Below are 12975 nucleotides of genomic sequence, written 5' to 3'. Positions count from 1 at the left end.
GATGACAACTGCAGCCCCTGCTTCCCATGGACAGGGGGTCAACCAACCAATATGGCACCATCCATCTGTAGATGAAGACTCACTTTCCTTTCCCTTCCCTGTTTGATTTTCCTTTTGTGTCATGTCTGAGATTGTGAACGTGTAGGCAGGGACTTCTCCTTTAATAAATGTGGCTGCTGTTGGCATCCATCTGTCTTGAAAGACAATGGAGTGTGCCTCTGGGGGTGACATCAAACCGAAATGACCTCCCCAGGACACAAGCTTGGGCAGTGTGTATAGAGGCACTGGGCTGCCCAGGCGACAAGACGCCCCCCTCTCAGCCTCACTGAGTGGGTCCAACAGAAAGCAGAGCAAGATATTTGGCACCAGCTTGGCAGCAGGAGTTGCTGGAGGGAGGCGTACAATACACAACCTAACCATTTTAGGGACATCTCTCTGGATTTGTGTAGGGTTTACTCCTTGGCCTTTTCTTCTCTAGAAGATATCTCACAAGGCAACAGAGGTTAGGGATCAGTGTATTCCTTCTAGATGGGCTCCCTTCCCAGGTTGGCAAGCCCTATCTGTCCACTTCTCAACAGCAGGTGCAGAAACTGCCTTCTTGACCAATGAACCCACTACTGGTCTCGTCTGCTCAACACACCAGAGCCTGTCTTCACATGCACGGGAAGACCCTAACTCACAGAGGGTTCGAGACCCATTGGCTACCCTCACCTGGCTTAGCCATAATGGTAAAGGTAAAGGGACCCCTGACCATTAGGTCGAGTCGTGACCGACTCTGGGGTTGTGGCGCTCATCTCACTTTATTGGCTGAGGGAGCCAGCGTACAGCTTCCGGGTCACGTGGACAGCATGACTAAGCCGCTTCTGGTGAACCAGAGCAGCGCACGGAAATGCCGTTTACCTTCCCGCCGCAGCGGTACCTATTTATCTACTTGCACTTTGACGTGCTTTCAAACTGCTAGGTTGGCAGGAGCAGGGACCGAGCAACGGGAGCTCACCCCGTCACAGGGATTCGAACCACCGACCTTCTGACCGGCAAGTCCTAGGCTCTGTGGTTTAACCCACAGCGCCACCCGCGTCCCTTTAGCCACAATGATGGCATAAATCAGTGGATCCTGAAGTGGGTAGTACTGCCCCCTGCAGGTGCTTGGGGTGCTTAGAGGGAAGTGCAGCAAGGAGACACTGTAGGTGCAAATGGCTTTGAAAAGCTGGTACCACTGGATCAAGTTCAGCAGTTTTGTTGCATTAATTCAGCTAATTGGTTTTAACTGAATTTTGAATAAACATGCAACTAATTGTTCCCACTTTGGATTTTATTGTGTTATCTCCCTTAGTGGGTCTTGCAGACAGCTATTCTTTTGGCGGTGGGCACAGTGGATGAATTTATGGAACTATTGGGGAAATGGCCCCAAAACATCTGGGAACCACTGCTTTGATATATGCAGGCATGTACAGCACTCAGAATATTTTAGGTAATTTGCTGCTGTCTTACATGACACGTTCTTGAAGACAAACCCTCTTTCCCATTCAGTATTATGCATTGAATGGGGTGGTAAGGATCTGTTTCTACAATGAAAGAAAATTCAGCAATGCTTGGTTTGTTTTTGGTTGTTAGTTTGCTAATGTTGCTAATATTGTTTTGTGGTGCCTCGCAAGACGAAATTAATCCGTTCCGCGAGTCTCTTCGTCTTGCGGTTTTTTCGTCTTGCGAAGCACAGCTATTAGCGGCTTAGTGGCTATTAGCGGCTTAAAGAAAAAGGAAACAAACTCACAAGACGTTTCGTCTTGTGAAGCAAGCCCATAGGGAAATTCGTATTGCGGAACGACTCAAAAAACGGAAAACTCTTTCGTCTAGCGAGTTTTTCGTCTTGGGAGGCATTCGTCTTGCGGGGCACCACTGTACAAGAGCTGTAATGCTTTGTGAATTTTGCAATATGACTTTTCTCGTAGTTGTGCTGTTTAGCCTATTTTTAAAGTTGTTTTGTTACTGGTGTTTTATGGAAGGTGGTTGTTTTACTGATGATTTGTTAATGTTATGTTGTGGTGTTCTACTATGTTATTATTTATGGTATGTAAGCCGCCTTGTGACTCGTGTGAGTGAAAAGCAGAAATATAATAATAATGATGATTTTTATCTAGTTCCAAAACGTTTTGGGCAGCTGGAGGCAAAACAAATGCTCATCTTGCTCCAAGTTCCACTATGTAGCTTTTGTGAGGGGTTGGTTTTTGTTTTGTTTTTTAATGCTTTTCAGAGTGCTCCTTAGCTACTTCCAGCAGCTTTGGCGGTTGTGTTTTTCATTTTCTTTTCTTTAAAAAAAGAGAGGCATTAGAAAAAGTATTTTAAAAAGCTGCCAGCTACTCATAACCTCTGCAGACTAAGCATTTGCTCCTGTATGGAAAGAGCAACCGCCTCCCAATAGCATTGTCCAGCACATTAGAGAAAAGGATTAAGCCGATACATTCAGCTATTCTAACAGATTTCCTTTACGCCTTCAATACCCCACTCTCACATTCACTTGGATAATCACATTAGTTTTGTCGCTAAGAAAGGAGGGCACACCACCTCCCCTTCTATGGCAAATACCTAAACTGCTTACCCACCACCCAAAGGGGTTGCATAGATGAGGGAAACGAGACAAACGGAAGGGATTTGCCATCCTGCAGCTCCATGTTTCAGGACAGCCCTTTATTTTTTTCACAGCCAGGAGATCGAACTAAAATATTTTTTCCCCCTTTGCAAATGGAAACTGGGGGCTGCTGGGGTGGGAGAGAGGAAGCAATGGAAACCAGAGGGAGACAGTTATGCAGAAGATGGGGTGGTATCTGAAAAACAATGGCACCCTCTTCAGTTAGCACCTTGAATAACATGTTTCTAGGGGGTCACATTTCTGGATCTGCACAAACTAGCGCTGTTGGCAAGAGCTTCCTCCATTCATTCATTCATTTATTTACAATTCCCTTCTAATTAATGATGAAATAAATGGGAAGAGCCTGGTGTATCAGGCCAATGGTCCATCTTGTCCAGCTCTCGCAGCGGCCACCCAAACTTGGTTCTAATCTCTCCTGCAGCTGCCAAGATGCAGAAAGCTCGCCACTGGAAACCTAATTTTACATTACCTCCGGAAGGATGGTGCAGTGAAGTTTGGAATTTGGTGCAACCAGAACGACTCACCCAATGAAGGAGGCTTGGCAGGAGAGCAATAAAATCCAACAAATATGAGATTATGCGGTGGCCCTTTTTTAGTTATCCTATGCAACCAGAATGTATGAGACATCATCCAGGCTGCCACTTGGCTTTCTGATCTAACTGTTTATCTCAACCCTAAGCTGCTGTACCTCCCTTTTGTTGTGTGGGCCAATATATTTTCTTTTCTCATTGTACCTAGATTCCCTATATCCTTTTTCATGTTTTGTGCATATGCATGTGTTTAGAACCCTCTCTGTGTATAGAGTTCTCTTTATTTATTGCAAAATTATTTGTTCCTTGTTTTTTATTGTTACTTGATTCATTGAAAACCAATACAAAAATTGATGGTTTTTTGTTTTGTTTTTTTAAGGAATAAGTAGTAGATCCACACACACACACCCCACCGCTGCTGCCGCATTCAGGTCTCCACTGCAGAATACTGCAGATGCGCTTGTCCATAGTGGGAGCATTAGAACGGGCTTTATGCTTCTAACAACAAATCTATGCATGGCAAATTGGTGAGAATGGTGAACGGAACGCAATTCAAAGGAAAACATCAGTGTTGCAACCACTCTAGACCCCAGAATATCCCTTCATTTAAAACATCTGCCAGTTTAAGATGAGGGATAAGGCTTTGTCATATTGCCTCAAGCTGGCCGGTTCACATTAGTGGACAAAAAGTCTCTCTCATACCTACTCTTTTAAGCAGTTTGACGTTGTTTCTTTTGGTCTAAATGGCATATAAAGAAATAGGAGAGTAGTTGTGTTAGTCTTCAAAGTGCCACAGACTGGGTTTTTCACCCCTGATACCATGGACTAACTGCAATTATTTTAAGAGGGCATAAGCTTTCATGGGCCAGCACCTACTTCCTCAGATGCATACATGAAGAATCAGACTGGGTGGATAGACAGTCGACTCAACTTCTTACCTATCCAATTACAGGGTCATTAAGCTCAGGAACACAAGATCTTAACTTCAAAACAACCTCAAGATGGCATATGACTCATGTTAGACTAAAATAAGTAACCATGATTGTTTATAGTTTTGTTTGTTGTAAAATCTGCTATGATTTAAAACTCAGTAACACACGAACACACATATATAAGCTTTAGCCTACAAAAACTGATACCATAATAAAAACAGTCATTCATATCCCACAGACTCTTTCCTGTTGTTTTTCATGGTGACTAAGACACACTCACGCCCAACTGCAACAAAACAGTTATTATCCCTGTAAAATATGTTGAAGGTTTTATTTTTGTTTAATATTATGGAGGCTCATAGCTTATCTGGCCTTTTTTTTCTTAACAGCTTTGCAATCTGTTGGGACCGACTGAGGCCTTGCAGTTCATGGTCCAATGAAAAGGTGAAGCCAGCCTAAGCCACCCTGTTTAAGGCAGGGTATAAATTCTTAGCAAACAAACACACAAACAAAATTCTGGCAGATAGGAACAAAGCCCCAAAGAATCATGGCAAATGTGGTACAACACAGAGATATGGGGCGGTCCTGTGCTGCAGCAGCTACTACTGTAACTGAGTCTATCAGGTGAGCCTTTCAATATGCCTGGCACTGTCTGCTGGGGGAATTCCGGGGGGGGGGGCACCTTGAGCCCAACAGCGCCCCTGAAAAAGTTTACACCTATGTCATAAACTGTTTAGCTTAACACAAGTGCATTGCTGCATCAGGCCAAGGATCCATCTAGTTCAGCATCCTGTTTTCTAACCACAGCCAGTGAGATGCTTTCATGCCCTGCTTGGGGGCTTCTTGAAAGCACCAACCTTCTGCCATTCTTGTGAATCCCAGCAACAGGAATTCAGATAGAAATTCCATGATCAGGAACTTTGAGCCATAATGCCTTATAGCCACTGATTTGTCATCTGTGAATTTACACGATACAGCTTTAAACCCAGTGGATATTATAAGTTACTTATGTGCCAGCTTCCCACACACGAGGGATGCTTGTGGGACAAGAAAGGAAAGCCTCTCCCCCCCAACCCCCCCCCCCACAAAGATACCCTACACTCCCAAGTTTGGGTTCCAGTGCTCAACCAGGAGCAGTGGGAAATTCCTCTAAAGCAGCTTTCTTCCATAAGACATGATGGAGTGGGCTAAACCTAAACGCCGACAATGCCATTTGAACTCTGCCAAAATTGTGAAGCGCCAGAAGAACATCAAGGAAGAGCCACCAGTCTGGAGCCATACACGGCAAGGTTTAGGTTTGCCACCTCAAAAGATCCTTTGCACAGCCAGTTATCTGCTATACAAATAAGATGCTTTGGTTAGGAGAGAAAGAGGAAAGCAGGCATGAAACAATGAGGGGGGAAACACTTGTGTGAAGCCAGCCATCCAGCCAGCAGATCCTCCCTCGGCGTTGACAGGAGAAAGCGGAAAACACAAAAACCAGCTCTTTCAGTTACTTCGAACCATTACGATGATAGTTCTGCAACCAGAGTCTCATGTAGTGAACTTCCAAAAGACGGGCTTGCAACACAGAGTCTGGATCATAAGGGCTGTTGGAGCGCAGGTCCAAATGATGAGCACCTTCTGGGATCAATATCGCAACTAGAGTGTCCGTGATATTCCGTGTTACTCCGCCCCCAGACCAGGGGTCGAGCCCACCATTGCTGGAAGGGAAGGGGAGGGGGAGAAATGAACATCTATCTGCATGTTAGGAACATCCCAATTAACAAAAGGTTTGCATCCCATCCCAGCAATCTCTGCAGGTCAATGGAAAGGCTCGTTTTGTGTTATCACCCTGGAAACTGGATCAGCGTGTCAACTGTAAAGCAACTGTCAGGGATCCCGAAGGTCACGTGTGTGTGTGTGTGTGTGTGTGTGTGTGTGTCTCCCCATCACACCAACATGCCCCTGATTATATTGTACATTTGCACCAATTCTACTTGCAAGCCATTGTGGAAAGTAATCTTGGCTGAAAAGTGGGCCATGAATGTAAGATTCCAGCAAAAATTCAAGCTGACACCTGCTGTTTACTTCTGTGCATGCATGTCTAAGACACCCATTCCCACAAAAGTCATTCCTACTTTTAACAAGCTATGCGAATTGAGTGCAAGGCTGACCACATAAATCTCTTACTCATGCAATTCCAATATGCAATTATGTTATCATCCCCACCACTGGCTCGGCATCAGGTTTGCATCATTTGCTGTCTATTCAAGTACTACTACCTTGCATAAAATGGAAAACGTAGACGAGAGAAGCTGTCTGTTATTAGAGTAGCTTCTGTTGGCGGACAGAGAGTCACAATACAGTCACGGGTGGAATTCTATGCGGCTCCAGAACAGCACCAAACGCCATCAGCTAGTGACAAAGCTCACATTCCAGCCATGCCCACCACTTATGATTGACAGACACACCAACACCTCACCTGAAGATGATGTTGCTGTGAGCACTGATGTTCTTCCCCCCATAGAGAGTGGAGATCCAGTCAGGACGAGGTCTCACCCCCCAGGTTTTGAAGCATTCATCCGAGTAGGTTTTCAAGTCCCAATTTTCGGGCTCAAACATGTCGTTGATGCCATCTGAACACATGGGCATCACCATTTCAGTGCAAGCCTAGAGCAGAAGGGTGAAGAGGAAAACAATGAAATTAGTTTAGAGAAGTAGACTGCCTTTTTTTAAGGGGGGGGGGAATGAACCAACTTATAATCCTCTGTAAAGCAACAGGCAGGTACATCAAGATTGCTGTATAAGTAAGGCAGCCAGTCCACTTCTAAAACAATCGAGTTTTCTACTTCAATTTTTTACAGTACAAGTTCACCATAACATGAGGACAATACAAAAGTGTGACTATTCAGCTTTAATTGCTTCATTGTTCTAAATTCCTGAGGCTCAGTGTATATCCGGAATGGGCACTCTTCTTGAAATTGCATTTGAACCCGCCCCCGCCCCTGGTCAGTATTTTAAACTTTTTTCTTCCAAGTTGCCCAACTTCACTGTTGTATTCCCTGGACATATTTCACAAGGCTACAGGAGGTCCAGTTCAACTAGTTTGACCTCAACGTCTAGACATTCTGTCACAATTTGGCGGCTTTTCACCAACCCTCAGGTGTGTATAACTAAAGCAACTTTCATAATGTGACCCTGTTTTACCCCGCCTCCTCCAGCAGTTTGGACAGCACACTCTTCTTAAAGAGCAGGGACCTACCTGGCCTTCTGTGCTCTGTTAAGCACCAGGCAGACTGATAGCATCACATCATGGATGAAGAACCCTTTCCCACCCAAGAGCTACATTTCTCCATGGAGAATCTTCTGGGAGCTGCATGCCAGAGATGGGTGGGGTCAAAGCAAAAATGTGCTTAGTCCCCCACATACCTGCCACCTGCCCCTGAAGTGAGAGGGTTCCCCCCTTTATCCTAATTGCCATGCTTGGGTAGGGAAGGCCACAGGCTAGGACCAAAGGCTGTGCTAGTTTGCCAACCGTGTTCTGTATAAATAATTGGCACTGTAAATATACCCACCACCCAAAAAGCTACCAGATTACAATTTGTTTTTCACTAGCCTGCTTGGCTGGCAGAGGAGGGGTGGAAAACACTGCCCCTCCCATTTCTCTGCTAGATGTAGAGGAAAGATGGATTGCACCTTCTCTCCATCAATTCTGCCCCTCACAGTTGTGTTTAGGAATAGGCACAAATGGGCAAACCTTTATTCAGAACTGAGTTCTCGTCAATGTTCAGTTCAAGGGATATTTTGCCTATTAGATCAGTTTCCTTCAGGAATACTGGGGAGTATGTTGAACCCTCCAACACCTCAACTGTCTTAATTTGGGGCAATGCCTCAAAAAGCATTCTCTATCTCTGTTATATTCCTCCCCATTTGAGGTATCCCAATAACTATTGCTACTCTGAGGATCTGAATGGAGACTCCATGGTTCTTGAAATCTAATGGGCCTTTTAAAAGGACTCAACCAAAGGTTTGCTTTCACATTTCTGTAATCCCATAATCATGTTGATATTTCTTAATTCTAATAGCTTTTAAATCCTTTAAGAAAACATCCAAAATGTTTTGCATTTTCTCTAACTACTGTGCTTTATCTTGTGATATACTATCGAATTCCAGCTTGGTTTCACAATACTGAGTAGTTTTTATCTGTCTTCCGTTTCCACATTTGAACGTTCAGTTAGGAAGAACATTAAATCCATAGAATGTATGTTCAGAATAGATGCCCATTTGTATAGAAGCACAATGGTTAATTGAACTCTCAAATGTGAAAATGGAGATGATAGCTAAGGATACTCGGGACAGTGAAACTGAGCTGGAATTTAATTGCATATGACAAGATAAAGCAGAATGGTTAGCGGAAATACAAAAAGAATTGATGTTTACTTAAAAGATATTACAATTTAGACATTTAAATATGATGAATTAGATCACAGAAATGAGTAGATATACCTTTTCCAATGACTCAGGATTAAATAGAACATATTGTAAAAGGACTTAAACATAGATGGATCTATAACGTAGATGGTCTTTATTGTGTTTCATACCAGGTTAGACCAGTTGCGCCTGTAACCTTATCTTTCCTATTACCTGCGACCTCCTGATCCTATATTTTTTTAATTGTAGCTGTCGGAGATCAAACATAGGACATTCTGCATTCACATATGGGTCTCAAGAGCCCCACTTTGTGCCACAGTCTCACAGAGCAAATGATGCTGCATACATACCTGATAATACCAGCCCTGAATCCCAAGGCTTTTTGTGGCAGTCTGAGTTAAATTAAGGCATGAAGCACGTCCCGTGTAGTTATAGTAGACGTCTACTGCCTGTAAGATGTTTTGCAGCAGCAATTTGTCTGGCAGTTTGGGATTCCTCAAGTACTTACAAACTGCCTATAGAAATACAGAAAAGGGGAAGTTTTTTTAAAAAGAGAGAGTGCAAAGAAATGAGCAACAGACTAAACCTGCAGACAGGAGATGCTGCGTTTTCTGTAGACTCAGTTTGTCCACTCTGGTTAGTGATAGCAGATAAGCCACCTCTAAACTACAGATCAGCAAATTAACTTTGAATCTTGGCGTGGCCAAAACATTTGTTATTCTACCAATAAACAAAATCATTACCACAAATCTGCAGCGAGAGGATTTCCTTCATTATACTTTAATAAAAATAGGGGCGATGGACCTATGGTCCTCAAAATGTTGCTGGACTTCATTTCCCATTATCCCTTGGCCAGGGCTGACGGGAGTTAAAAGTCCAGCAACATCTGGAGAGTCACAGGTTAGCCACCTTTGCTTCAAAGAACTTTGAGAGTTTAAGCTTACTAACCCCAAATGATTTTCACAGAGGGAAATCATCTACGGTTGAAGGCAGTACGTTACTGAATACAGGTTTCCTGGGGATTCTAAATGGGAAGAGAACTGTTATGCTCAGATCCTGCTTCCCATAGGCGTGTGGCTGGCCACTGTGAGGGCAGGATGCTAGAGCAGATCAAGCAGCCTCTTATGATCTTAGGTGCAGCTCCTGCTGAGCTGTTTGGTCTCTCCAAGAAGATTCATTCTAGTTTAAGATGGCTTCTTTGCAGCATAACTGTGGATGCTACTGCAAACAGGCTGAGGATAAGGTAACAATCTGTTTTACATTACTGAGAGACACTGATGATCTGGTGCCTTAGTAAGGTGCGAGGGGAGGAGGGGGAGAGTTCCAGCAGCTTCGGTATTCAGCTCTTGGCAGGAGCTAGTTCGCTGAGCGAAGGGGTGGGGGGAGTTAATCACTTATTAAGACGACTTCTAGCCTTTTCCAGCCTACTGAGCAGCTTCTCGGCTGGAAGACCAAGGATTCCTGAAAACTCCTTTGCTAGCACAGATGTGCCATACGGAAGTTAAAGAGCGGCTTTAAGAGGCGGCAACCTTTTATGAAGGGCAGCGGGGAAAGGGGGTAGGTTTGGGGGAAAGAGGGAAAGCCTGCACTTCCCCCAGAGGACCATGGGCCCCATTACAGAGGAGGATTAAGCAGATACATTCAACTGTTCGAACGGATTCTTTCCCCTAAGCTCTCAATACACCTCTAAGTCTCACTCAGGATAATCACATTAGTTTTGTCACTGAAGTCCCATCCCCCCCCCCCCCGTTTGAAAAGAAAGGAAGGGAGGAAACTGCAACAGCTTATGCCACCCAGAGAGGCTGCATACATTTTTCCCTTTTAAAAAAATGTTTTGCAACAAAAGAGAAGGAAATCTCTTGGTTTTAGGTGTTGGGGAACTGAAGTGCTTTGTCAAAAGGCTCTCAAAGAAAGCCGCCTCCTCCCTAAATGGCTTCTAGCCATAAAAAACCCTCTAAAGCAAGCAGTAACGAACAAAACAAATTTGGTTTCAAAGTTTTACCAAACCTGGATTTCCACGTATCTTCCCTCATTTCTCCCCACCCCCCAATAAAAGGCCATTAAACTGTCCCAAAGTCCTAGACTGGGCTTGAAGAATCTCTGGGATGTGACCATTGCAGCATCTTCCCACCAATCTGTGTCCTCCCTGGCCTTTTAGGTACCTGAAGAATCACCTCTGCCCATAAAAAAGTGTTCATGCACTTGGATCTTTAGGGGAGGTTATTGTGTCACTGCTCGACTGGAGGTAGACTTGGCAGGTACAAAGGGCAGGGCCTTCTTGGTAGTGGTACCTGAACTATGACTGCAGGGACTTCTAGAAGCCTTTTGCCTCTATGTGCCATATTCTAGTATTCTAGCATAGGAAACACAGCTCACCTAGGAATACACATCCCCTACAATAAAGCTACTGCTTTCAACTACTAGCTTGTAGCTCACTCCTTTTGCTCTTCTATGGTGTGTGTGTGTGTGTGTGTGTGTGTGTGTGTGTGTGTGTGTGTGTTTGGGCAGGGGTGTTCCCCTCTCCCTGCTTAGGTTACATCACATCTTGGCTCTAGAAATTCTGCTAACCCCCTTATTAAAAAAGTATTCATCTCCTCTATCTTCAGGCATCAATTAAAAGCAATTGCTTAGAAACAACTCACAATGCTGAAAGGCACAATTTATGTCTGATGCCTAATGTGCTGGCTGCTTTTGTACATTGATGTTTTTAACTGAAATTATTTGCTACCTTGGGAGTACCACTGTGGAGCCAAGAGGCAGAATAAAAATCCATTTAGTGCTCAGTTATTATTGAACTACAACCTCATCAATAAAGGAAAATCATCTGGAGGTTGTGCGATCAACCAAATTATGCTTAGAATTCTCTTATTATGGAATGCTTGGGTATCTTGTGTCACTGCTATTTATTCATGTTTGACCTCCTAGAGTCTTTAAAAAGTGTTGGCTAAAAGAGGGGATGGGGAGCAAATGAAAAGATGCCTTTGTTCAGTTACCTTAATAGGCCAGGCAGGGAGAGGTTGCAAGAAGTCAGCCTTATATGGGTAGTCAACCATTGCCAAATTAACCCAAGTCTCACTTAGCCATCCTTTGAAAGCAGCAGCATCTGTCACAGTTTTCAGTGGGCTACACAGGCGAAATGTACACGAAAGCCAATGCAAGCCTTCCTCTAGAAAGGAGAAAATACAGAGATTCAGTTAACACATATTAAGCTGCCTTATGCCAAGTCAAACCACTGCTCCCTCTAGTCCAGTTGTTTCTCCTCTCTGGGCAGTGGCTCTTCTTGGGGTCTTTTCCAAGTTCTCCTATCCAGGAGTCTTTTTTAAAAAACAAAAACTGGAGATGTTGGCAACTGAACTTCTATACTGAGTTGTTGTTGTTGTGTAGTCGTTTCCGACACTTCGTGACCCCATGGACCACAGCACGCCAGGCATACTGGGTAGGAAACCTTTTTTTAGCTCAAGGGGCAAATTTCCTCACTGCCAACTTCTTGGGGGCTGGACTAACATTGGTGGGTGAGGCCATAGACAAAAAGTGGGCAGGGGAACAAATGCAACTCTTTTTCCAGGAGGTTACATTCAAGCCATACAAAAGTCACACAACACAACCCTCTTCAGGGAAGGAAGAGGCATTACCCGGGTTTAAGGGCACATTTCACCCCGGCAGAAAACCTGAAGGAGGGCATCGAGTAGGGTTAGTGAGGTGAGCTCCGAGTGCTAGACAGAGCAGCCTCTGAACACCTAGATATGGCTCCTCCCCACTGTCAGTACAAAGAGTGCAGAAAGGAGGCTCTTAACATCTCGGGAGAGCCCTGAGTGAGATCCTATGGCCGCTTCCAACAGGGATTACACAAGCAAAAAATATGTGTGTGAAATGTATTTGGGCAGAATCATGAGCATCTACTGGATACTGCCTGTGGCCCAATAGGCTACAGATGACAACTCCCACCAACCCCAGCATTTGTGCTTCTTAAAGCCAAGCTGGGAAGAAAGTACCTGGTCATTATAATGTGTGAGGTATGTGCGAAGGAAGGGAATAAAGGAAAGTGCAATCTCTGGAGAGTGAATGAAGTGGTAGCCTGGATGTTGTTTATTAAATCTGTATACCACCCGACACCCATAGGTCTCAGGGAGGTTCCCAACCTAAAGTTGCAATATAAAACAAAGCATGAAATACATAAAACATGAAACAATACAGTGGTACCTCAGGTTACATATGCTTCAGGTTACATATGCTTCAGGTTACAAATGCCGCTAACCCAGAAATAGTACCTTGGGTTAAGAACTTTGCTTCAGGATGAGAACAGAAATCGTGCTCCGGCAGTGCGGCAGCAGGAGGCCCCATTAGCTAAAGTGGTGCTTCAGGTTAAGAACAGTTTCAGGTTAAGAACGGACCTCCAGAACGAATTAAATACTTAACCCGTACCACTGTACCAATTTCTCCAAACTAATAAAAA

General features: G+C 44.2%; 1 protein-coding gene across 1 annotated transcript in view; it reads right to left on the bottom strand.

The window, feature by feature from the left end:
• Positions 1–4421: 4421 nt before the first annotated feature.
• The window catches only part of PRCP (prolylcarboxypeptidase), a 29311-nt gene continuing 20757 nt past the window's right edge, over positions 4422–12975 (bottom strand). Inside the window, exons 6-9 of the mRNA XM_081197407.1 lie at positions 11516–11688; positions 8873–9037; positions 6574–6761; positions 4422–5812 (exon numbers count right to left, since the gene is read on the bottom strand). Of these exons, the coding sequence (XP_081053533.1) occupies positions 5602–5812; positions 6574–6761; positions 8873–9037; positions 11516–11688 (737 nt within the window). The 3' untranslated portion in view covers positions 4422–5601. The remainder of the gene's footprint in view (positions 5813–6573; positions 6762–8872; positions 9038–11515; positions 11689–12975) is intronic.

Source organism: Podarcis bocagei (genome assembly GCF_964188305.1).
Source record: "Podarcis bocagei genome assembly, chromosome: 6".
Lineage (NCBI taxonomy): Eukaryota > Metazoa > Chordata > Lepidosauria > Squamata > Lacertidae > Podarcis > Podarcis bocagei.
The sequence above is the reverse complement of the archived record's forward strand: the minus strand, read 5'-3'. Positions and strand labels throughout refer to the sequence as shown.